At 38.9% G+C, this 27,691-nt stretch overlaps 1 protein-coding gene across 7 annotated transcripts in view; it reads right to left on the reverse strand.

Annotated features, from left to right (window-relative positions):
• The window catches only part of TNPO1 (transportin 1), a 167,836-nt gene that overhangs the window by 10,755 nt on the left and 129,390 nt on the right, over nt 1-27,691 (reverse strand). For 6 of the 7 annotated variants that reach the window (XM_048849314.2, XM_048849316.2, XM_048849318.2 and 3 more), the window contains 10 exons: nt 24,988-25,074; nt 24,167-24,274; nt 23,802-23,960; nt 23,609-23,696; nt 20,733-20,831; nt 20,452-20,547; nt 11,369-11,444; nt 10,411-10,510; nt 7,376-7,450; nt 1,308-1,450 (listed from right to left, as the gene is read on the reverse strand). In XM_048849314.2, the coding sequence (XP_048705271.1) occupies nt 1,343-1,450; nt 7,376-7,450; nt 10,411-10,510; nt 11,369-11,444; nt 20,452-20,547; nt 20,733-20,831; nt 23,609-23,696; nt 23,802-23,960; nt 24,167-24,274; nt 24,988-25,074 (996 nt within the window). In that variant the 3' untranslated portion in view covers nt 1,308-1,342. Of the gene's footprint in view, nt 1-1,307; nt 1,451-7,375; nt 7,451-10,410; nt 10,511-11,368; nt 11,445-20,451; nt 20,548-20,732; nt 20,832-23,608; nt 23,697-23,801; nt 23,961-24,166; nt 24,275-24,987; nt 25,075-27,691 lie in introns of those variants that run through there. The other variant, XR_007356564.2, reaches the window with a different exon arrangement.

Raw genomic sequence — 27,691 nt, forward strand, 5'->3', positions numbered from 1 at the left:
TTGCCCTCAGTCTTTTTTTTTTTTTTTTAAATAGGTAAGTAAAATAAATCCTGAGCTGTAATCTAACCCCATGGTGCCACTTTGGCACAGGAAAAAAGTGAGAAAAGCACATAGATCTTCCTAGCTAATTCCCTTACTGTCATTTATAAGGCTTTACATCACTCTGGCAATGTAGGGGCCTTAAAACATTTACAGGTTTTATGTTCCTGGGGGGAATTAACTGAGAATGGGAACAGTTTACTAACTATAGGAACATTAACAATGTTACTATGCAGGCAGGCTGCTACATTTCTGCCTCAGGGAATGAGCTCAATTAACCATCAACAGCAACATTAACAAAATGTGGGGAAGAGGGGGGTTTCAAAAGCTATTTTTTTTTTAATTTAAAAACAAATTATTTTCAGTAACACGATACTAATATTTAACTAAGTGTTTTTCCGATTCTCAAGAAGTTATGGACATATTACTAGGCAGGCAGGCAAAGTTTCTGCCTCAGAGAATGATATCAATTAATTAGCAGGCAGGCTCCTACATTTCTGCCTCAGGGACAGTGCCTTCCTTGTGCATAATAAAAAGACCTACCCCCCTGCATGCCTGGTGAGCCGCAGAAGCAAACGAGAGGGACACAGAGTCTCTCCCGCTTGTTGGCCAACCCTGCCCCGATGGTGATCAAATGTCTCCCCTGCAGGCATGCACGCCCAGCCCCTTTCCCACTGCAGTGATTTGCCTCTCTGAGGCTACTCCAGGCACACTGGAACAGATGCGCTGCGCACAGAAATATGCGGACCATATGAATTCTGTGCCGCCATCCCATTGGAACATTGTGAAATTCTTTTAAAAACACTCATAATCCTGCCAAACACAATCCAATTATCAAAAAAGAAGAGCACATTTTCTCCAGGTCATAAATATAACTGTCATATTTCAAGTTTCCGTCAGCTTCTCTTGTTCAAAAAAAATGGCTGAAAACATTCCTCCCCGCCACTGATCCCATGCTTAAAAACAGCTTTTTGATAAAGGCTTAAGGAAAAGAACATTTTGCCCCAAATGAAAGCAAGCATAATAAATTTCATCAAAAAGTAAAAATAAAAATTTCAAAGCAACTGAGAGTGACCTTTTACTACAGGTGCCACATACAATATTCATGTACAGTATTATAGCATGCATTAAAAGAAGGCTGGTGCAAGAGCCAAATGAATAGGAACAAATATAGCCTATACAGTGACTGTTTAAGAAACACACTTCTTGTAATGCAAAATGGACTTACAAGTTAACTTCATAAAACTTGAATTTATTTTTGTACTTACCCCTAATTATGGGACTGCAGCTTGAATACATGAGGTTAAACTCCATAGTAAGCTGCAAGGCGCTCTTTTAAGGGAAGAGGAAACTGGTCAGAGAAACGCCTCCAATTTTCATCCCCAACTTGATTTTTAAATCCATGAAGGATCTGCAGGTAGGTTAAAAAAAATTACATTTTTACCTCTGATTATTCTGAATCTCCAGTGTAACAGTCTGGAACACTTGCAGTCAGTTGCTCATCAACTACATATCATGCAGAAAACAGCACCAAACTTTGCTAAGACTTTTGTGCCAAGAAGTGTTGGCCTCAGCCTATCTCACTCAAATTCTCCAGATGAAACTTCCATAGAGCTGAGAAATAATTTTAGTGATCACTCTTAGTTCTAAATGAAAAACTGAACTAAGGAGCAGTTTTTATGAAGTGTAATTAGTGAAACATTTGCTATACCTAAAAAAGGGGTTAATCTAAAAAATATTACAATTAGTGAGGGTCATTCCAGGCAAATGTTCTAAAATACAAATTTTAAATTCTGCCAACTAATATACTTCATACTTTATTTCCTTTAAAAATGGATTAAGGAAGCAAACTAGAACTACAACCCAACCTAGTGTTTGGCAAGGTTTAAATGCCTATATGGCAATTCCTGGAGTAAGAACAAAGAAAGACCCAAATTGGGGATTTGCATCTCATTGAAACCTCTCATTTCTATCCCCAGGAGATGGTTACAATCGGAACAGAATGGACCCTAACATTCAGAGGATACCAAGTCCCTTCATCCAAATATAACAACTGAATAGAGGCTTTAAATCAAAAGGGTTAGGATTTTAAATGCCTCTACTGGTATTCCTCTAACATAATAAATAAATGGGAAACAGAAAATATTTAGTTCTTTCAAAGTCAAATTTTAGAGCTTTATTGTCTAGAGCATTCCAGAGGTACTCAGCTATTGCAAAAGAAAAGAAAAAATGAGTTCTATATTAAGTAAGGGGAATCCAAAAGGAAACTTTGGAAAGAAAATAATTTTAAGGACTTTCTTCCTATCACCATGAAAGATTTAGCAGCACGTAAGTGTCAAAAGACCAGAAACATAGACTCACTGAACCCTCCTTGCAGAAATTATAAGAAGGAAAGGCTTTAAAATATTTAGAAAACGCTTAAAAGGGTTTAGAAAAAAAACTCAGTCTTGGTCTGCAGTACCAATGTATGTCAGTATAACCACCTGAGCGACGTGGTTTACTGACCTAACCCCTGGAGTAGACAGAAGGGTTTCTCCCATAATAGGTAGTGTCTTCACTATGCACTACTGGTGCAGCTCTGCTGCCTTACATGTGGACAAGCCCTAAGGGACACTAAACTGGAGGACATAAAGGAAGCCTGGCTTGGAAACTCTTCCTCAGGCACAGCAGCTAGTTCAGAAGCACCAGAGGGTGCCTCAAACTAGGTAAAGGCTGAGACTAAAGGGACCTTAACTGAAACCAGAAATTGACACTAAAAAGTCACTGCTTCTCTCTCTGAAATAGAATTTTTGCAAGCTATTCCACATTCCTCCTTCCTACACAGGTGACTGATCAATCAACTAGAAGATTGGCAACAAGACTCCAGAGTTCCCAGTGGAGACATCCCTAGAGCAACATAATTAACGTAACCCCAGCTTGCCAGAAAAAGAATTTCAGCTGAAGGTACTTGTAGGTAAAGGTTCAAATCACTAGACACAAAATCAACTAACTCCACCGTGGCTTTCATAGTTCAGACTCTGACATGTTCCAAGAGGCATCAGCAAATTCTGGATGGTACCATATGGACATCACTGGAAATATTCAATGGTTATCTGCAATCATTTTAAATCAAAACAAAAAGTGACAGATTCTTCTCCCCAGGCTGGTATGAGAAGATTTTCTGGTATGAGAAGATTTCCCTCTGTCCTCCATGAGGGCTCCGGGGTTTATCCCATCTTTAGAAGCGAATTTGAAACTAGTTTGGAAAAAGACCAAAAAAAGTGGTACAGTCTGAAAAGTATCCTCTATCTACCCTGCTTTCTGGAAGCGATGCTTCAGATTGCTTTGTCTAGGTTCTCTGAAGACAAAGTGTCCTTGGGGGGGAAATAGGTATGATACCCTTTTTTGCCTTCAAGTGAGATAAACTGTGGTCCTACTACATTTTTGGTAAGGAAAGCAGAAGACATGGTCATAACTGAAATGTACAGAAAATCCAATTAATCCCAAACTCTTGCTCATGGAACCTCTGGATCCATTTTTCCAGATGTGCCACCCAGGAACTTAAAGTCTTGGTGCAGCAGGTCCAGAGATACAATGGTTGAGATACACTTGATCACCAACTCATATCTGTATAAGGAATTGGTTAAAAGGGAGACTACAGAAGATCATACTGAAAGGTGAACTGTCAGGCTGGAGGGAGGTTACCAGTGGAGTTCCTCAGGGATCAGTTTTGGGACCAATCTTATTTAATCTTTTTATTACTGACCTTGGCACAAAAAGTGGGAGTGTGCTAATAAAGTCTGCGGATGAGACAAAGCTGGGAGGTATTGCCAATTTAGAGAGAGACCGGGATATCATACAGGAAGATCTGGATGACCTTGTAAACTGGAGTAATAGTAATAGGATGAAATTTGATAGCGAGACGTGTAAGGTTATGCATTTAGGGATTAATAAGAATTTTAGTTATAAGCTGGGGACGCATCAATTAGAAGTAACAGAGGAGGAGAAGGACCTTGGAGTATTGGTTGATCAGAGGATGACTATGAGCCGCCAAGGTGATATGGCCGTGAAAAAAGCTAATGCGGTCTTGGGATGCATCAGGCGAGGTATTTCCAGTAGAGATAAGGAGGTTTTAGTACCGTTATACAAGGCACTAGTGAGACCTCATCTGAAATACTGTGTGCAGTTCTGGTCTCCCATGTTTAAGAAGGATGAATTCAAACTGGAACAGGTACAGAGAAGGGCTACTAGGATGATCCCAGGAATGGAAAACCTGTCTTATGAAAGGAGACTCAAGGAGCTTGGCTTGTTTAGCCTAACCAAAAGAAGGTTATGGGGAAATATGACTGCTCTCTATAAATATATCAGAGGGATAAATACTGGAGAGGGAGAGGAGAGAAATTATTTAAGATCAGTAGCAATGTAGAGACAAGAACAAGTGGTTATAAACTGGCCATTGGGAAGTTTAGACCTGAAATTAGACGAAGGTTTCTAACCATCAGAGGAGTGAAGTTTTGGAATAGCCTTCCAAGGGAAGCAGTGGGGGCAAAAGACCTATCTGGCTTCAAGATTAAACCCTATAAGTTTATGGAGGAGATGGTATGATGGGATAACATGATTGTGGCAATTAACTGATCTTTAACTATTCATGGGCCCAGTGGCCTGTGATGGGATGTTAGATGGGGTGGGATCTCAGTTACTACAGAGAATTCTTTCCTGGGTATCTGCCTGGTGAATCTTGACCATATGCTCAAGGTTCAGCTGATCGCCATATTCAGGGTTAGGAAGGAATTTTCCTCCAGGGCAGATTGGAAGAGACCCTGGAGGTTTTTCACCTTCCTCTGTAGCATAGGGCACGGGTCACTTGCTGGAGGATTCTCTGCTCCTTGAAGTCTTTAAACCATGATTTGAAGACTTCAATAGCTCAGACATAGGTGAGAGGTTTATTGTAGGAGTGGGTGGGTGAGATTCTGTGGCCTACATTGTGCAGGAGGTCAGACTAGATGATCATAGTGGTCCCTTCTGACCTTGATATCTATGAATCTGCTCTTAGAGAGATTCCAACTTCACAGAATTTTTTCTTCTTTGGTGGGAGGTATTTTCCTCGCTACTCAACAATGAATGCAACAAAACACTTCAAGTCCTTAGCTGAAACTCCTAACATGAAGGACTCTATAGGGTACACAAAGTCTATTAATAGCTTTGAGAAGGATTAGTATGCTCAGGGTAAGCCTTAGTTATTTATTTCAGATCCCTATACAGGGAAAACATCTTTTCTCCCCCTTCCCACTCCTGGAAGGAAAGAGATGTTCTCTCTGAAGAGTTCTAAAAATCCTAGCAATCTTAAGTAAAAGGAAGTTGGGTCATCTGATATCAAGGGCATGGTTCAAAGGACAATGGGGTGGGGGGGTGCGGAAATCAGACATTGGAATCTTCAGAGAAGTCCTATTCTTCATAATCCCCACCAGCACCCCGAAGTGACTGGGCAAGGAGAACTTTGATCTCATATGAAAATAGTTGTGTCTTCATATGGTGCCAAGACCTATTCTACTGGAATGAGGTACCTAATAGGAAGGCCTGCCAACTTAAGAATATTATTGTCCACTTTCTGGAGAGGTGGCAATAGATGGAGTGGAACAAGCACCAAGGGGAATTCCTGGATGCATTGGAAGATAGTAATGTTTTTGTGTCAGAGGGCCAACCCCTGCTGTATCTGGCTTGAGTGTATCAGGCTCTCTATCAAGAGCTTGAGGGAAGAGAACAAGACCTCACTGCTGCTGTGAGTTAAGTTCCTGCTGAACAGATGGAGGAAGCTCTTCCCTCATGCTGAGGAGAAGCTGTCCCAGGCAGAGACCTTGAAACTGCCCTAGGCAACCAACTCAAGATGTGGCTCAGACTTTTCCCTATGGTTGAAATTCTCCTCTTGTCAGTATTCAAGTGGCAACAGTAGGTGAGGGTGTGTATCTGGAGCTTTGGGTTCCTTAATGGGGCTCAGATAGATCAGGTCCTGGGTAGAAGACAAGCAATTTTTTTGACTTGGTCACGAGGCTGAAATTCCAGTTTCTGTTCAATTTACATCTACGTTGTCTGAAGGAAAAACACCAAGATTAGTCCATCATCCGAGTAAAGTATGACAACTATACCCTCCTTTAGGAGGACTGCCACTACTGCCATCCACTTTTGTGAAGAAACAGATTATAAAACAGATGGGAGGGCACAACACTGCAAAGGAGTTGAGGGAGTAGCATTATGTCTATTTAGGAAATCAATAAAAAAACAAAAACTTGTTTCATGGGTATCTGCTTGACAGATTTTAATCAAAGCAATTGGACGCAGAGAGCTGAAGAAATGACAAATATTTAAGACAGTCCTTGACAGACCCACAGACAGTAGAATAAAGTGTTTTCTTATGCCTTTTTCTTTTATCCTTTATAGACTTAAAGAAACAGGCACCTGCTTTTGTGATTCACTCCAAGTTGCAAAAGTTTGATTTTCATGTCTCTTAGGAAAAAAAAAATCAGACCTAACAACAAAAAACACAATTTGATAGGCTTTTCTACCTAACCCTAACATGACATGCAACTAACTCAAGGCATTTTAGATTGCATTACCAGGAAATGCAGAAGTTAACTGTTTGATGCTGAAAAATTAAATTAAACAAAAACGAATTTGTTAATCTCTGAATCCCACTTTTCACAGGACAATTGCACTGCAGCTGACAAACTCTTTTAAAGTGGCCAAAAAGTATTGTTAAAGAACGCTTGTAAGACTTTTCAACATCACCAAAGACAAGATTATCTTCTATAAACAAGATGATTTTAAGTCAGGTTAAGTAAAGTTAACACAAAAACTGGAAACTTTTTTCTGTCCCTCTAACCATACAAAAAAAAGTTGTATATTTTTTAGGCAAAAATCTCATTTTCTGTATTTAAAAATGGTTTTTAATTGAAGTTTAAAAGTTTGATAGTTTATTGTATTATAAAAATATTGGTTCTTCCATACATAGCCAAATTCTATTGGGCATGACCTTTAAAGCATCTTTAAAGCTTGCTCTGCTCCCTGAGTAAACAAACTTTCAACACTGCTAAAATTGCAAATCTGAAATATTTACAAGTGTACAGTATATTTTTAAAAATCTATTCACAAGTTTTTGCTTTGATGAGGTTTGATGTAAAATCCAAACTCATACATTAGGACTCCCACATTGGGACTCGGTAATTTTCTTTTTTCTCCATGAACACAATAAACCAAAGTAAAAAGGTATGGGGAACAGGGAAAGTAGTAGAGAGAGTCAGAAGAGAAGTGAAGGAACCATAAAAGGTAGGCTTTACATTTTCTATTAAATTAGAAACATTACCTTACAGAACATGTCTCGGAGATCATCTTTTGGACTAATCCACGATGCAACAGCATCACAAAAAAATATAAAGTCCTGTAAGATTAAACATTACATAGGTTAGAAACTCCATATTTGCATCATTTTAATTCATAAATTAAGAAAATCAATATGACACACTGATTTCTTAATTTGTAAGTGTTGCCGGAATCTCAACTTCAATCCACACATGTTTCTATTATATTTTAGATTTACTTTTAAGTGAGTTTAGTATTTGTATAAGGTGAAGTACGAAAGCCCTTAAGATTGAATGCCTCTACCTGGTAAATTTTTCCCAGACACATTTGCCCAACTAAATGCACTGCACTGGAAAGAACCAAAGAGCAGGGAAATCTTTCAGAGAAAAGAAACTACTGCAAACTTACAGCTATAATACATCTCCCCCTGCTCAAAACACACACACCCCCCACCCCAAGGCTGCAGTACTCCTCTCAGGAGGGCTGGGATAAAGTCAATACAGCCCAAATGAAGTTTTTCTAACTTAGTGTCATAATCCATAATCTATTCCCCCAAAAATCCTGCATCCTGGGTTCATCGGCTCTGGTGGGTTATTCCTCTGCCCAACCATTAAACCATACTCCCTTTCATATTAAGTTAAAAATATACACATCTGACATTTCAGGAACATAGGAAGACTACTATATAAATGTTAAATAAAGAAAACTCCTTTTCTTTCCTTCTCTATTTTTTCCATTTCACCTCTTTTGAAGCTGTATGTTAACATGAGTCTTCAAAAAATCACAATTAATGAAAGCAAAATGGGGGCAAGAGCGATGGAAATATTATGTAGAAAATAAGGCAAAAGTGGAATGAAGTGAAGGAGTCAAAATCCACAGCCAGGCAACTTAGTAAATTTCTATATCACGCCTCAAATTCCAGATCACTATAGTTATATGGGTAGATAACTACCAGCTCCATTTAGAATACATAGGGTAAATCAATGTCAGTATAGATAAAAGACACAGTGAAATATTAGCATTTTAAAAGTTTAACAATAAAATTTGCCTTTTCTTAGCTTTTTCTTCCAGCTGCTTGTAACAATATTCTCCCAAGTGCCCTTCCCCTTCAATCCCCAAAATTTTGCTTCATTGGACTTTAGATTCCATCCAGCTCACATGACTAACAGGCTACAATTACAGCATCCAATGTTTTCAAGTTTCCACATTTTTATATTTAATTTACTGTATACCCAACCTTCTATCAGATTTAATGACTAAATGACTAAAACAGATCTCTTTATAAATCTTCTGTAGCAAAAAAGTTAAGTAGGTTTTCTTTCAGAAATGGTTTATGACTAAGGCTACGATTTTATCGTGGATATTTTTAGTAAAAAAGTCAGAGGCAGGTCATGGGCAATAAACAAAAAAATCAAGGAACCTGTGACCTGTCCCTGACTGTTACTAAAAACATCCATGACAAAATAGGGAGGGAGGAAGGTCCAGCACCCTGCTGCCACGCCCCCACCCCACAGCAGCTGGGAGCTGCAGGGACCCCATTGTTCAGTGGCTGAGCAGCTCCGCAGTTCCTCTGCCACCAGCAGCTGGGAGCTGCAGGGGTGTGGAGTTGCTTTGACCAAAATTTTTCAATTTGTTCTACCAAAAAAGTAATAATGATATTCATGTAGTAAATGCAGTTTATCATGCATCTTTGGCTGCCTCACCTGTACTCTGTCCACTACACCTACTCAACTCAAAGGAGGAATCTAAAGTATTGAGATTAAGCACTTGAACAAGGGTACACAAGAGATCTGTCAGAATCAGACTGCACTCCAGGTCTGACTCTCAGTCTTATTCTAACCCACACATTATGCAGCTTCTAAATAAAAGAAACACGAGGATGAAGTGTGATTAAAGAAAAACTGCAGAGTAGTCAAAAGCTATTCTAACACTGCAAATTAAGAGAAATGAACCATTAACAAAATTGATTTTTAATTTGTAGTAGTAATTATAGCATAACCAGCAATGTCAGTTGCTGAGATGATAAAACCAGGACAAAACTTAGTAAAAACAAAAATGTGAAAAGAATCAATCATTGTAGTACACCTTTAAGATATGGTAGATAGTGGCAGTCATTTATTAGATACATGTTACTATGTTCTTTATGCCCGTAACAAAATAGAGAAGATCTGAAGTGAATACTGTAGACTCACGCATTATTATAAAATTAAGCATGCCAAACAATCATTCTTAAAGGGAATGAGATGCAAAGATGTGACACCATGCAATTTATGTTAACATTTAATTGGAATCTGAAGTCACTGGTGCATATTAGACAAGTTACATTTCAAATATATTTTGCATATACTATTATACAATTACATTTATCAACTATCTTTTCAGAATTTGAAGCTGTTTTCAAAAGAAATTAACAATAGACTGAAATGAATGATTGAATGAAAGACTATGATTTTTGTCAAGACTATTCAGTTTCAGGATGTACAGACTAACAATAAAACACATATTTTTGAATAGTTACATATACATTCATTATTTTTCCAATTGTACAAAGAACATTGTGAGGGCGTCAGTGCGAAATAAGTTTACATCTTTTGAAATTTAAGATATGGTTTGTACACTTTGAAGTGTGATGTTGAGATTTAGAAAGAAAATACTATATTTTTAATTGACATGAAAACTGCTGTGATATGATACAACCACTTTGTCCACATATTTTTACTTTTTGGGAAGGAGTGCAATAAAATATCTAAAATTAACTGTGTGTGTCTTCAAAATTTCCATTTCAATTACAGTAACCACAGGAGGAAAAAAGCCAAACTGAGTCAGATCCTCAGCTGATGTAAATGGTTTAATCCTCTTGAAATCAGTGGATACACCCCACTTTACTCAGCTATTGTTCTTTAAAAGTTACTACCAATTGCAGAAAGGAACCAATATGTACTTAAAATTAAGCTTTTTTTTTTTTTAAACTGTTATTCCTACTCAATTTTATAATGAGCCTGTCAGAACAAAAATCAAATGCCTGTGCAAATATCTTACTTGGACTACTCCACTAGGGTTGACTGTGATCATGGTACAAATCCCACGGAAAGCAGAATCCTTTTCCTCATTGTCCCTTATGTTCCGCAGAGAGGTACACCTAGTAAATTGGAGAACCAAGCTATTAGGCAACAGAATCAGTTTTTATTTAGTTTAATTAACTAGTTTGACAGTATTTGATGGAGTAAGAGTCACACTGAGGAGAAATTCCTAGAATAGTTTTCAAAACACTTCAAATAAAGATTTCAGAGTTTCTTTTCATGTGTAGTTTATTTGCATTTAACTTCAGAAGTTAGAAATAATGAAACTTCTACATTTTGAAGAATTCTGAATTTTAAATCTGCTTATACCTAATGCTGTATCATGTACAATTATGATTTCTAAAAAGTGACATGTATTCCATTAAATACCACTAAAATGTTTATCCGCAGTACTGATAAGAGCTATCATTATTAGAAGAACATAGACTATACTGCACAGTTTGAAGTAGATCAGATACCACTTACAGAACAGTTATTTAACTTTTACAGAAGCAAGCAAACTATTCCATACGTAACAAATCTATAAACATGTATTCCTTACAGAAATTCAAGTCTCAGACTGAATTTTTTTAAAGTAATGTAATGCAATTTAACTTTTACAGTACTTGCATGCATCATATTATCATTCTGATGGATTTTAAAATGCTCTTTCATAATCAAGCTTATTAACACAGCAAGCATGTGACAATCTTATCCCATGCATCAATTAGTCGTTAGCCACAACATAAAATGTACATGACGGTGCTACTAAAAACTCACAAACCTGATAGGACAAGATTAGTCACATGGTTGGCAATGATTAAGGATTGTGATTTTGTAACCAACTGAAAATATATCTAAAAGTGAGATAGAGAGAAGAAAGAAAGAAAGAAAGAGAAGAAAAATGAATTAAAAAAAAAAGATTGAATAATACACACCAGGGTCTTATAAACTGCTGTAGCATGGGGGCCACCTCTTGAGGACAAACGTAACCAAGACGACCAATTGTTATTGCTAAGGTAACGCAATCACGGTTATACACCACCAAACGCCAACCAAGACATGAGCAAATGAGGGGGAAGGAGAAAAAATAAAGAAAAAACAACAAATAACTCAGAAACAGAAACCAACAGAATCTGTGTATGATAATAAACATAAGATTTCACTAGTGCTGTTTATTACCACCCCCTAAAATAAGGGGCAGCAACATATATGGTATACTCTTGGGGATTAAAAGAAAAAAAGAAAAAAAAGGAATTAAGTAAATGAGAGAACACCAAAAACACAATTTAAATTCCAAAGGCTATTTGAACAGAGCTATCGACTTTGCCCTCTTCAGATTTATCTCTGCAATCTTGTTACTTAGAAGTCAGTGATAAACTAGCTACTCACATGTATTATTTCTAATGTTCTTGGTACAAAGACACAAAGCATTTTCAGTTTATAATATCAGCAGAATATACTATAAGTAATTTAAGAGTTACTTTGATTTAAGCTTGCACTTTTTTGAATTTCAAAATTAAAGGTTGCATTAGATTACAACGTTAAAATTAAACCCAAAGAATGTGGTTATTTGAATATGCTCTTTCATCTACAATTAAAATATTAATATACAAGTACTTTTCTTGCTAAGGACTTCATATATCCAATTTCTTCATGATTTTTAGCAACATTTTTTTTCTAAATTAACTCTCAGCAGGTAAATAGCTCATTAATAGCTATAGAATTATCATAGTGAAATAGGCTCCTTAAATCACATCTACTGAACACAATAGAATTTCTCTTGGAAGAATCGGACTTCTGGCACAAAGGTATTAGCACGAGAAAGTTTATTCCATGTGTGTATCTGACTAAATAAATAGCTTACTGCTTTTATTATAAGGGGCAGACTGAAAGGTAAGGTGATCACACAAGAATGCTTTATTGGTGTTCACTCAACTCACAGAAGATTAATCTTTCAGAAAAAGGAGAGGGTGGGAAATAATGTTTAAAGATTACTTGAAGCAAACTACATGAATAATACTAAAATCCAGCAGATTCATATGAAGCAGAGAAAGGAAACCTATGTTCAAGAGACATACTATGCAACATTCTAATTAAAACAGGCATTTGTGAGCACTCCCATGAACATGCAATAAAGCAGATGATGCTCTCTCCAGTCAAGTTTGGTGTAGGATATGCTAGCTTTCTGAAATTCACTTTGGTCAGATGCCCAAATTATATTAAAGCATATTGGTCACATAATACTTCTGTTTTCCGTATCTGCAAAATCCATGGCATGCACATTTTTCAGCTGAATTAATTATAAGAGCAGCCTCACAACAGTGCCAATTTTAATATACTTACATAACATTAGCAGCATTTTTATATCAGGAAGACAGGCAGTTAAATGTTTATATTACAAGATTTTTTTTTTTAAAGCCACATTTGATAAACTCCACTCATCTTCCACATTGCAGAAGCCAATACAAGGAGAAGTATTTTTTGTGGAGGCTGAAGATTGTGCCACCTATCCACTTCCTATGCAATGATTTTTTACTGAGCGTGTCTTATTATATTGTTCCAGGAGAAAAAGTTGGACAAAAATGACACTAAGACAATACACACCAGGAAAATGTAAATATTTTGGTAGCATCTTGCTTGCTGTGCTAAATATTAGGGTAAAAAGAAAAAATATTCTAGATCATGTAGTATATAAGGTGATATCCTACAACAAACTTCTTGGAAGTACACCACATTCAACATTTATTTGCAGTTACATATCTACATTTACGTTAACTATTAAAGAGTAAACAAAAATTCAGTGTTTGGATGCTTCTATAGTATCTGCAACAGTAATACAAGCAAGCACTTTTGAGCACTGGATGCATGTCAGTTACTATATCAATTAATGAGAAGAAGAAAAACCAGAATTCACTTGTCAGTATTACCATTTGGCAGTTTATCATAGCTGCTCAAAAATGATCTCTTAAATAAAAACAGTATCTATAACATGCCAAACAACCAGCTAATTCTTCTTAAAGTTCACCTTCCACACTAATTTTGAAAACACTACATTTTTAACATTTAGTTTCACAAAATACTGGAGAAGACACACACAAACTAAAACACTTCCAAATTCTCTTTTTAACCTCTCATGGTACAGTGCAGTCCTGTACTTGTGACTTCAATGCCAATGACATCAGCATGTGATGTTTGTTTAAGAAGGTTACTCACCCTGTACAGCAACTAGTTCAAGGTGTGTCCCCCAATGGGTACTCCACTTCAGGTGTGCATGCACCTCACGTGCCTTTGACAGATATTCATTAGCAGTGTCAATTTGACCAGCACATGCACTGCACCAAGGCTACATCAAACTGAGCAGGCAAAACACCCTTAATTCCTTTTCCACCACTGAGTCTCAGGAGAAACTGAAGCAGAGGGGAAGGACGATGGGTAGTGGAGCACCCAGAGGGCGACAAATCTCTAAAAGCTACAGTTATCCACAGGATGAGTAATCACTTTCTTCTTGAGTAGTGTCCTTATGGGTGCTTCACTTTGGGAAATTCCTGAGCAGAATCCCTATAAGGAGGGGTGAACTTTGGAACAGAGTCCAGCACAAAGGAACTTCACTGCCAACTGCTGCATCAGATCTAGAGGCACCGACTAAGACATAGTGCTTAAAGAAGGTATGTACTGAAAACCATGTAGCAACTCCACAGATCTCAGATACCAGAAAATGAAGCAGAGCCACAGATGTAGATTCTGACCTTGTCAAGTGATCACTGTAACAAGCTATAATACATCCCAAAATCCATTTTGACAGTCCTTGGGTACAAACAGCAGAAGCTTTGGATCTGTCTAAACAAAACGGAACAGCCTAGGAGACGTATGAAATTATTTAGTCATATCTAAATGGAAGACTAACGCCCTCCAGACATCTAGAGTATAGAAGGTGGTCTCCAGGTTGAAATAATGTGGTTTTGGAAAGAAAACTGGTGGGTAAATGATCTAATTCAGAAGACGCTTTAGGAGAAACCTAGAGTGTGGTTTTAAGGAAACTTTGCCCTTGTAGGATCCTGTAAACAAAGGGTCTGCCATGAAGGCCTCCATCTCTCTGACTCTGCAGACTGATGTAATATCCACTAAGGCGGCTGCTTTCATGGAAAAATGTAGTAACAAGCAGGTCGCCATCAGTTCAAAAGGAGATTTCATGAGTCTTAAACAAATTACAGTCCCAAACTGGGGTGGGGGCTTTCACCAGTGGGAAGAGATTACCCAGACCTTTCATGAACCTAATGGTTGTAGGGTGAGCAAACAGTGAGAACCCCTAAACAATGTGATGAAAAGATAGCACAAAGAACACAGAGAAGTAAGTGATGGTCTCATTTTCTTTCCTGTTGCATCCGATGAAGTGAGCTGTAGCTCACGAAAGCTTATGCTCAGATAAATTTGTTAGTCTCCAAGGTGCCACAAGTACTCCTTTTCTTTTTGCTCTTTTCTTTAGTTGCAGCAGATCTTCCAGAACAAGTAGAAGTGAGGCAGATTCAGGGACAGCATTCTGGAATTCACACAAGCGACTAAATCTTCTCCACTTTTGAAGGTAAATATTTCTGGTAGAACCTTTCCTACTATTTAATATCATCTGTTATATACCTCTGCTCAACTGACCTACTAACCCTGCAAACTATCAAGGAGCCATGCTTTTGAGTCAGAGAATGCTCAGCTGGAGATGCAGCAGTCAACTGGAACCCTGGGAGAGGAGCTGAGGAGTGCTTGGAAAATGTATCACTGAATGAAGAGCTAGGTGAAACCATGCCTGCCTCAACCATACCAGAGCTATTAGAATAATTCTGGTCTTGTCCTGTCTGCTTGTGTTCACCACTTTGAGAATCAGAGGTGGTAGGGGAAACAAACAGCTTCTTCATCCAAGTGAGAAGGAAGGCTCTCCCCAGGGAATTGTGACCTAACCTTTCCCCTCCCCAACCCCACTTTTGAACAAAATAGATGGCAATTTTGTTTGTAGTTGTGGCAATGAGGTCCACTTCTTGAAATCCACAAGTCTGAAATATGCTGAGAAGAACTAGGAATCCAGCTCCCATTCATAGTCTTGGGGGAAAAAAACCTGCTCAGGGCATTGGCTCCAACACTTTTCCTACCCTGGAAATACATCGCTGAAATTTGTATGCAACATTTTATGCACCATTTCTATAACCTTATTGCTTCAGCACAGAGGGAAGGGGATCTTACTTCTCCCTGCCAAATGGTATCAAACAAGCAGGCTGCATGGTCAATCATGACATGGATAGATCTGTTTCTGATGAGAGGCAGAAAATGAAGGCAGGTATTTCTGACCACTTTGAGCTCCAACAGCTTGATACAGAGGGTAGATTCTTGAGGTGACCATCTGTTCTGTACCATTACAGCACCAAGACATGCACACTCCTATCTTAACAGAGATGCATCCATGGTTACGGTTAACCACTGGCGTTGGTTGGAGGCAGGGGACCCCCGCCCCTACATTGTGATGAACTATCCACCAATCTAAGAAGCATTTTACCTGTTGAGAAACTTACACCCGATTGTCTAGTTGGTCTCTGTTTGGCGAGAGAACGGATATGAGCCACCCCTGGAAAACAGCCAAGGTGTAATCTCACGTTCAGTCACAAAAATGCAAGCCACCATGTGACCTAGAAGTTCAAGAGAGCTTCTGACTGAAATCTGGGGGCTCCCTTGAATAGTTCTGACAAAGTTTGATAGTGTTGTGAATCTGTCCATAGGAAGCAAGACTCTGGATGCCAAGAAATCCAGGGATACTCCTATACATTGTGTATTCTGAACAGGAGTCAGCGTTGATTTTCCCATGTGCAATTGGTGACCCAAAGTCCAAGAACAGAGAAAGTGTTTTCCAGGGGGCTGAGAACACTTCCTGGTACGACCGTCCCTTGAGCAACTAGTCAATGAGGTACAGAAATACTATGATTGCCTCATGATGCAAGCAGGCAGTCACCACCGGGAGAACTTTTGAAAACACTCTCTGAGCCGAGGAGAGAACAAACAGGAGCACCTGTACTTAAAATGATCCCAGCTTATAACAAAATGCAGGAACCTTCCGTTAGATGGGCGTATTGCTATATTGAAACATGCAACTGAAGGACGAGGGTCAAAAACCAATCCCCTGAATCAAGAGAAGGAGTTACAGCTGCCAGAGTCATCATCCTGAACTTCTAAGACTCCTAAACAAATTTGTGAGGTCTCAGATCTAAGATTGGCCTCTGTCCTCTTATTTTCTTTGCACAAGGAAGTACGTTGAATACAAGTCCCTTCCCCAAAGCTGAGGAGGGACTGTCTTTCTCGCTCCTAAACGAAGAAGGAAGTTTAATCTCGTCTTAGTAAGAACGGATGAGAGGGGTCCCTGAAGAGGAGAGAGAAACAAAATAAGGATGGTGTAGAGCCCGATATTACTTTCAGCTCCCATTTGTCCACGGTGATATGCTCTCCTGCTGGTCAGAAATGAGGGTTAGTCCTCAAATGGGGGAAGGTGGACAAATCATTGCAGCTGACAGGCTAAAGAGAAGGGGGAGTGTGAACCCTAAACCATCCCCACAAAACTGACACTTTAATGAAGAAGTCTTTGGCGAACTTGGGTTAAGTGGGTTAGAGGATCTTTTTCTCTGGAACCTACGTGTGTGTAGGTGGTTCCAGTCTCTGAAAACCAGAGAATTGCACTGGGTGGGATGTTTGAGCGATTTGCCATCTACTGAATTTTCTATTGTTCGCAGGAGTGTAGCTGCCCAATGAATGTAATGTGGCCCTGGAGTCTTTAAGAACATGCAACAACTCATCAGTATTCTCTGTGAACAACTTCAGACCATTAAACAGGAAATCCTCTACCATATTCTGGACTTCTCTGGGGTAAACCAGAGCACTGTAGCCAGGATTCCCTGCACATCACCACTGCGACGGAGATGGAACGAGCTACGATATCTGCAGCATCAAGAGCCACCTCAAGAGATGTCATGGCCAGTAATTATCCTTTAGCAATGGTAGGCTGAAATTGTTCCCTTTAATCCGAAGGAAGGTGTCAAGGAATAAGGAATAAAGGAACTAAATTTTGCATAATTTGTGAAGTTGTACTTGGCCATCAATACCATATATTTCGCAGTGCAGAACTGTAGGGTTGCCAATGGGTAAAATTTTCTCCCCAGAAGGTCCAGTTCTTTCTGGTCTGTCATATGTGGTGGATTTATACCAGTGTTGTTTGCCTCGTTTGATCATGATTTCAACCATCAGAGAGCTAGGTGGAGGATGAGAAACTAGGCACTCAGAGATCTTGGTAGGAAAAAACAACACTTTTTAAATTGTCTCCCTTACACGTGCATGTTACTCTAGCAAAGGTTTGCCAAATGGTATTTTCAGGTTCCACCAGAGGCTTGTTGATAGGAAGGGCAACTCTGGCTGATGTCACAGAGTGAAGAATATCCAATAGCTTGTGTTGGGATTCTTTGACTTCCTCAAGAGGTATCTGTAGGGAGTCTGCCACCCGTTTAATGAGGTCTTGGAACTGCAAAAAATCATTGGCAATAGATGGAGGAGGAGGCATTACCACCTCAGCCTGTGTAGATGAGATGGCAGCCTTTATCCGCCCTTCTCTTCATCCTAAAACATTTCCTCCTGTTGTTTGGGGGGGGAGGGGGAGACGTTTGAGTCTCCCTATCATCCCGAGAGGAGAGGGGCTCTGGAGACTTGCCAGCGATAAAATGCCCAGGGACGAATATGGCCATTGAGGACCATAAAGGGGAGGGGGCTGCATCCAGAGTTTCTCCCACCAGGAGTGATGAGGTTTCCAGACATCTTCCCTGTCTCTTTGAGAAAGGGGGGTTTGTATATTGGTACATAGGAGAACACCGAACAGAGATCGATGATACACAAAGGAGACCTCCATCATCATCCTCTTCTTCCTCTAATCGGAGAGCTCTGACTCAAGAGAGGTGACAATACTGGGGAATGTATAGAGATTCAGAGACAGAGGTTTTCAGTAGAGAGATGCTCAGTACCTGTCACCAACAGACACACCGGTTCAAGCAGTCACCAATAAGTCCTTCAGCTACCTAAAGTCTTCCAGTATTTAGTTGTGATACCGACAGACCAGTACGCCTATCCCTGCAGAAAGGTACCAATGGTTTTGCGTGCTTCACAGGTTGCGCTGCTGTAGATGGAGGTTAAGTCTTAAAGGGTACCAAAGAGCTCGATAAGGGTACCTGGAGAGGTGTTAAATCCAATAGTACTGATCTTCTGTGTTTGCTCTGACCATCTCCACTAGACAATACTAGCTCCTTCTCAGAGCCGTGTTTACTCTTAAAGAGTTGCAGGATTTTCCCACTTTGCTGGTACCAGAAGAGCCTTTTGCCACTACGGTACCAGCATGGCTGCTGACCTGGTCGGAGAGTGAGCTCTTTCTGAGATGGATACCTTAGGAGGGGAATTAGAGCTGCTCCTCTTAGGATCTTTAGAGGAGATCCTCAAGGCTTTCCCCTTTGTAAGAGTACTGTGCTGAGGTCAAAGGGCTGCTAGAGACCCCAGGGACTGATGTACAAAGGGGTTCTCCTGACCTGGTTCCAAACCCAGGTGAAGGGAGCACTCCATCATTAACACTCACAACTTGATTTCCCAGTTCTCCCATGTCCCATAGCTAAACAGGAGTTACACTTCTGTGGGATTCGACTCTCTCCCAGGCAGTGAATGCAGTTAGACTGTATCGCTGACTAGGATAGCCTCTCTACACATGAGGCAACGCATAAAAATCTGTGAACAGGCACACCCTTCACAGAGAGGATTTCCTCAGAGGAAATAAAACAAATCTTAAAATAACCACTAATTAACTATTACTACTAACAACAAACTAAGCTAAATAAACTAAGTACAAAAAACTCAGCAAGTGGCCAAGGCACACAAAATACAGACATAATAAAACTCCATCTCAGGCCAATGTGGTTGAGAAGAAACCGAGGGCAGTTCTCCTGCACAACCTAATGTAGCCTCGGTGCTGGGCATGAGGATAGCAGCAGCATATATGCAGACCGAACAGACACTACTAGTGAAAATCTCGGATCGAAGGCATGTGGGGCACATGCACACCAGAAGTGGAGTACATATAGGGACACTACTCAAAGAACTGTGTTTCCTCACCAAAAGGAAAATGAGTAACTGCAAAAATCTGAGAGGACACTCAATTACTAAGAAAATGCCAAGAAAAGGTCAACGTACTAAAATGAAACTCATTAAATCATAATTAAGCTTTTCTAGAGTATGGAAGGTGCTCTTTATACCAGAACATGCTCTCTAAAAATGCAAAAGAAACAAGCCTCAGGAGTGCATGTTTAATGAGACACTTTCTAGCAGCTCCCAATACGAAGGCACTGTCATTGGCCAGAATATAAAATGTGCATGCCATCACTGAAGTAGTTTTCATAATTTGTAATAAAAAGTTAGGCACTACAAACTATATATACACACTTTTTATTTTTACACTTTAATTTGATTGTAGTAACGTTACCACTATACATCAAAATTTTTTTAGTGCAATTACTGCAAACTGATTTCTCTCTAATGTTTGGTGCACCCACTGGATTTTTATGGTTTTTGTTCATTCCAAATCTTCATTTTCCTCTGCGGTTTTCACATATGCCAATTATGTTTTCAAACTTTTCCAAGTTAGACATATATTTGCATGAATCTACATATAAATATACATCTAAACTAGTGTAAAAGAAAGACCTGAAAGAATTGGAGGTTAACAAAGCTATTAATTTTATAAAATAGGTTTAAAAAGCAACAACCTAAATATATGACAGTTGGTTCACCGCAGCACTGAGACTTGTAAAAACTTCTGCAAAACAGAGCTGCTTTTGCTTATAAATGTTGTAAATATATCAGTTCTGGTTTGGTTTCCCTAAGCAATTTTTAAAGGCTGTGGGTGATTTTTGATCTCAGAGACAACTGCATAATTCCTTTCACCACAAACATTTCAGTTATTGGGTACCTGTGTTCTCTAACAACGTCTTTGGTGTGTTGGGTCTGTTAATGATTTCTACAAGCTGGTGCAACACCATAGGAATATAAGGCTGCATGTCTATACCTAAAATAGCCAAAACACAAAAATTCAGAAGAAAAGGACTATTAAAATAATCAAAATAGATCTATGTATACAGCACTTTAGACTAACACGCAGAATCAAAATTTTCATTTGCCATTTAACCGAACAAAAATACATAAACCTTTAAACATTTTACAAAAAAACAAACAAAAAAAATCAATTCTTACCCATTTGAATGGAGATTTCTCCAATTGCCCATGTAGCATTGTTGCACACAGAAATGAACTCAGGATTTAGGTTGGTTCCCAAAATCGGCATGAAATCAGCTAGAAAGAACAACATTTTTAAACTGACTGTGTACAGTAAAGATTTTTTTTCCCACTACTAGAAGTTCTCAGTATACGTTTCATAACCTAAAAATATGTAAATGCATGGAATGCCTCATGTAGAACAGACAAGAGTTAGTTGTAAAACTGTTGCTCCTAATTCCTCAAATAAGCGTGTCATGAAGGCACACGTCATTGAGCTGATAAAACATCTGACAAGAATGAATTCAAATTTTAGAATCCCCAAGTCAGTCCAGTAATTGTTTGGAGGAAAGTTACAGGCCTCTCTGGCATATGCCTCTGCCAAAGGGATCAGTAAGTGCTATAAAAACCTACAATGGATACTATAACCCTTCTGCTGAAATAAAGACAATAAGCTCTTGGCTAAGCTTTTCACATTTTCAATTATTATGTACAGATGTTTGCAATGGAAACAACATACTCCTAAAACAAGCAGTATAGGTTGTAAATCAGGGGTAACATTTTATCAGCTTTTCCATTTTCAGCAGAAAGTAGCTACATTAGTTACAAAACAGTCTGAATACACCAGATCAAAGATGACCATGGTATAAAATCAGTCTGGGGAAACTCACTCTTGAACAGTTTAAATTTAAAGAAAAAAGCAAAATGCAGTGTGTCTTTATAAAGTGTGATCTAAATAGATTATGTCCACACATTGTTGCTGGTTCAGGGTGATGAAAACGGAACTTTGCACCAGCCTGGCCCAGTAGGCTTAATTTACTCAGAAGCAGGGATAGTCCATTATTTTTTGTCCAGGTACAGACTCCAGAGAAAATAATAATAAAAAATGTTAAGTTAAAAAAAAAAAGATTTTGGGGTCTGTTCAAAAGTGACTGGCAGTTAGGATTTGGCCCACGGTCTGCCTATTGACTACCTCTGACTCAAAGGATGGTTGGTACTGCCACATCTCTTCCTCATCAAGGTTTCTGCTGTGGGATGGCAGCTTTCAAGTCTGCTATCAGGCCTCCATAGGAGCCTTTGAAGCAACTGCTACCTATGTGATACTTTGAACTAGGACATCTACTCCTAGCCTTAACAGCACACACTTCCTAGTGAGAGGAACCGACTATGAGATAGCTGTTTGGAAACGGATACTGCCCATTTCCCCACAACACGCAGACCTTCCACCACCAGGAGAATCAATCCGGTCCATGGTGAAGATACCACCAATTTTTTCTTCACCTATCAACATGTGAAATAAGTAAGGCTGTCGATTAATCAAACTGTTAAATAAAATACCAACTGAAATTTATTAAATGTTTGGATGTTTCTACATTTTCAAATATATTGATTTATATTACAACAGAATAAAAAGCGTGCTCACTTTATATTTATTTTTATTACAAATACTTACACTGTAAAAATGATAAGAAATAGTATTTTTCCAATTCAGTTCTTTAATTTGTGAGTATAGCTTACAAATGTAAATTTTTTTTGTTACATAACTGCACTCAGAAACAAAACAATGCAAAACTTTAGAGCCTACAAGTCCATTCAGCCCTACTTCTTGTTTAGCCAATCGCAAAGACAAACAAGTTGTTTACATTTACATTGCCTGCTTATTTACAATGTCACCTGAAAGTGAGAACAGGCGTTTGCATGGCACTTTTGTAGCTGGCATTGCAAGGTATTTATGTGCCAGATATGCTAAACCCATATGCCCCTTCATGCTTCAGCCACCATTCCAGAGGACATGCTTCCACTCTGATGCTTGTTTAAAAAAAAAAAATGCATTAATTAAATTTGTGACAGAACTCCTTGGGGGGGGGGGGGGAAATTGTACGTCTCCTGTTCTGTTTTACCCACATTCTGCCATATATTTCATGTTATAACAGTCTTGGATGATGACCCAGCACATGTTCGTTTTAAGAACACTTTTACTGCAGATATGACAAAACACAAAGAAGGTACCAATGTGAGATTTCTAAAAATAGCTACAGCACTTGACCCAAGGTTTAGGAATCTGAAGTGCCTTCCAAAATCTGAGAGGGACAAGGCATGGAGCATGCTTTCAGAAGTCTTAAAAAAGCAACACTCCCATGCAGAAACTATAGAACCCGAACCACCAAAAAAGAAAATCAACCTTCTGCTGGTGGCATCTGACTCAGGTGATGAAAATGAACATGCGTCAGTCCGCTCTGCTTTGGATGGTTATCAAGCAGAACCTGTCATAAGCATGGACACGTCCTCTGGAATGCTGGCTGAAGCATGAAGGGACATATGAATCTTTAGCGCATGTGGCACATAAATATCTTGCGATGCCGGCTACAACAGTGCCATGCGAACACCTGTTCTCACTTTCAGGTGACACTGTAAACAAGAACTGGGAAGCATTATCTCCTGCAAATGTAACAAACTTGGTTTGTCTGAGCAATTGGCTGAAGTAGGACTGAGTGGACTTGTAGGCTCTAAAGTTTTACACTGTTTTATTTTTAATGCTTTTTTTTTTTTAAACAATTCTACGTTTGTAAGTTCACCCTTCATGATAACAAGATTGCATGACAGTACTTCTATTAGGTGAACTGAAAAATACTATTTCTTTTGTTTTTTACAGTGCAATTATTTGTAATAAAAAATAAATATAAAGTGAGTACAGTACACTTTGTATTCTGAGTTGTAACTGAAATAAATATATTTGAAAATGTAGAAAACACCCAAAAATATTTAAATAAATGGTATTCTATTATTGTTTAATTGCTTGACAGTCCTAGATATAAGCTAACAACATAATATATATATAAAAAAAAGAAACATACCTATGCAAGGTTTAACATGCTGAAAGCATGCCTTTGTCAGGTCACCTAACAAGGCAAAAGAACTCTGTCGTACCTCAGGCATTTTATCCTAAAAACCAAAAAAAATCCCACAAAAGGTAGAAGAAAGAAGTTGATTAGAACTAGGCTTATTTAAAAAATAAATCCCAGGATTTACAAAAAAAATTCTTCTCACCTGCATGCACTGGTACATTAGTGTTAAGATATTACTGCGAGCCACTAGCTGTTCAATGTTGCCTCCAAGTCCTTCAGCTAAGCCACTGAGTAAATCAAGAGCCACAATCATGAAGTCTTTATCTGGTGCCTCGTATTGGTCTGGCTGAGCATTGTGCAACTGTAATAAAACACTAGTTAAGACACCCACCTTCAATATAAAACCGATTGAGTTCTCTCTATGCTATGCATGCAAATCAGGAATTGGTTTATGTTTTGTTACTTCACTCAGATGTTGTTTGATGGATATGTTATAAATCCCAGTGTAATACACACGCAGTTGCATACCCAATGCATCTACAAATCCTGGGAATAACAGAAAAATACCATGGCTTGTGCAAGAGTCTTCTGTACCAGGTTTACACAACGCTGATACACGGGTTCACAGTATGGAAGGAAGCCAGATTGCAAGGCAGTGGCAACCGAAGACAGGCACTGTAACACAAAAGCAATGTACACGTGATAATGAAAATGTACACTTCGTTTCACAAGGCCCTACTTAAATACAGAGAAGAGAAAAATTTAACCATTTTGGCAGACACTTTTTCATAGAATACTATAACATGCTACCGTTATGGAAAACCTGGGTTTAGGACTGGGCTAATAATTTTCATGCCACAGATTTGAAGGGGAATGTTCAGTTTACAGGAGATGGCTGACAGTGTCCAACTGGGAGCGCCTCCAAGTTGTTCTATGGGAGCAAAGTTGTAGGAATAAAAGATGGGCAGTAAAAAAACGCTGTAGGAGAAGCACACAAGGACTCCAGCAAAACTAATCTAAAATCTTTGCTGCAGGAGGAGATATTCCCAAATGGCTATATCTTTAATCACAGAAAAGGTAAGATTATCTCTTTCCAGCCAAAATGAATGAGGTATGCAGAAATGGCTTTTTCCATAATTAACATTTTTACCTCTATGCCTAATCTCTACAGTCTCACCACCAACCTGAAGTCTTTTCAGAGGAAAGGATCATTCTTGTAAGAGCTACACTAATTTATGCACAATTATAATTCAGATCCTTAAAAGATTCAGCACAATAAAATCCAGACTGCTTTATATTAAACATATTTATAACACAAAAATCAACTTAGTAGAAGAGAGACTGTATAGGTTATCCAATTTCACACCAAAATACTTCATAACATTTACCTCTAACAAAGGGAAGAGATCTTTATCCTCATCCTTCAACATGTTCCATTTCTGGATTAGTGGAGGCATTAGCATCTGAATATATTCCTATTTATAGTGAGGAAAAATATTGTTGATTAATTGCTGAAATACTGAATTCCAAAAGTTTTCTACCTCAGAAGTCTGAAACCCATGATTACGTCCCATCTCACATTTTCTCTTTTACAAAAAAGGTCCTTATTACATATCAATGGTGAAATTACTACAATAGTTTCAATTGTGATAATTGTAAACAACTGTATCTCCTGCATGACTATTAATAAAGTTTCATAATGAGTTCACAGTTTGATATTTCTCAAATTAGATTTTAGGAAACACCAATGTATTAACAAAGCTTGTTTTTTTACCACTATATATTAGGTGCCAATAGATACATCATCACTGACAACTTTGCTCACTAGAGGCAGTTTCAGTAATATCCATTTATTCTGTGAGATTCAGTTCTCCCATGTTCTAGTTTAATCCGTATAGAGACTTCCACAAAAGATTATTTCCACACCACATACACACACCACGTGTGTGACCAAAACCAGCTATCTGATCATAATTAAAAGTGTACAGTTTATACACAGGAAATATGTTTCTATCGTAACGTCACAATGCACCCAGCATAAAAAGTTTTACTTAATCTGACTTTCTGGACTTGAAAAATATAGGGTGAAATCCTGACCCTACTGAAATCAGAGTTTTACCACAGACTTCAGTGTGGCCAGAATCTCACTCAGCTACTCTAAAAATGCATTGCCCAGCAATAACAATATCAACGATGGCATGGTAACTAACAGCATATCCTTGGACTATAACGCTCAGAAACCTATGCCTAAAAAGGTGCCCTGAGGGAAGCTCACCTGTGCCAAGATATATCAAGAGGCTGCTTCACAGTTCTTCCCTGAGACATATTCTCTCTGAATCCTCCTATTAATGATACAGCTGTGTTTTCCATCCTTTCCTGGGCCCATATTATAGGACAAACAGGGTGTCAGATCCTACACTCTACGACACAAGAGAAGTTCAGGACTCCACCTAAGGAATGCCAAATCATATCCCTTAAATAAGGCTGGCAGAGGACAATAGGAAGGGAAATTCTTTGCTCCACAGCAAATCAGGACACTAATTTTGGAGACGATGCTGGGAACCAGAAGACGGTATGGGGAAAGACAAGAAGGGGCAGCAACAAGGGAGGACCATTGGCTCACCCACTCTCAGCAGAGAGGTATTACTCACCAGAAAGGACAATTATATTGCCATTCACAAGGATGCAGATACTAAGGACTGAGGGGGGAAGTGGACGGCCTAATAAGCTTTGCATTTAGTTCCTAAGGACAGCATATTTAAGTTTCATTGAATTCTGTTCTACTTCCCTTGACACTAAGAGGCAAGAGGTATTCCCTAATACAGATGTAGTCAATTTTTGTCAAGATCCAAATTTCTTGGTCAAGGTCTAGACTCCACAGAAAAACAAACAATAATAATAAAAAGATTTCCGGGTCCATTCAAAAGCATCTGACAGTCCGGATTTGGCCCACAGTCCGCCTATTGACTATCCCTGTCTTTATAGCTCCTACTGCTGAATCTTATCTTCTCAGAAAGTTGAGACATCCTTACCTAACACTGGTTTAAGAAACTCAAAGACCTGAGAAAGAGCATACATTGGCCAACCACCAGCCCAAACAGTGATCAAAGATGAAGTAAACAACCCAGGTGGCAAACAGCTCTCTTGACCTCAGCAGCATCCATCACCAGGAGAGTCAGCCCAGCTGTTTCAAGAGCCACTTCTCACAAACTAGGATATAAGATACAGCATCTGCAACAGCATGATTACTTCCACCTGAGACAACAGGTATGGAAGGTGATGCAGGGGAATAAGGAGTCTGGTTGATGGCACTCTGAATTAGCATTTCTACAATGTGTGAAGCCAGTTGGGAGACACTAGGTAGGATCAGCATACCTTCATTTGTCTTTGCTTTCCCCTCCGTTTTCAGTCATCCCACAGGTCCTAACTTAAGTATTCTAACAAGATCAAGATTCCAAGAAGCTGGAGCACATCTGGCTCTTGGGATCCGCTTCTGATACCTTGCTAGATCAGTCTCTCTCTCTCTCTCTCGGAAAATAGGAACTACCATCGAGACAGTCCCCCAGAGTGCTCCCAGATAAATCATTCACTGAGCTAGAATGAAATTGCTTTTCTGATTGATAATACAGCCCAGTCAAAAAAGATACTGTAAGAAAGAATCAAGTTTCTGGAGCCAGAGAGAACCTTTCAGGGCTGACACTACACTAAAGGGCCACAGCATACTGAGGACCAGTGGCAAGTTGCAGGAATCTGAGATGAACATGTGACTATATCTGTTGTAAGACAGAGGCAAAGAAGTCTCAACTGGAATAAGTTTGAAGTGCTCATAGTTGCTGAAATAATGGGGAGCTCCAAGATTAGCTGTACCAATATTCAGACTGTACTGAGATAATAACAGTCTTGTCCTATAATACAGGACAGACAAGTGATGGGCAGCATTCATCATGAGCTGAAGCCTCTAAGGGGTCCATCCACTCCAGTATCCTGTTGCTAACAGTAGCCAGTATTAGATGACTCAAAAGAAGGTGTAGATCCCCATAATGGCAAGGAAACTAAAAAGGCAGTAAAAATATTTTTACTGTTATACTCCCT

Source organism: Caretta caretta, chromosome 5, assembly GCF_965140235.1.
Source record: "Caretta caretta isolate rCarCar2 chromosome 5, rCarCar1.hap1, whole genome shotgun sequence".
NCBI lineage: Eukaryota > Metazoa > Chordata > Testudines > Cheloniidae > Caretta > Caretta caretta.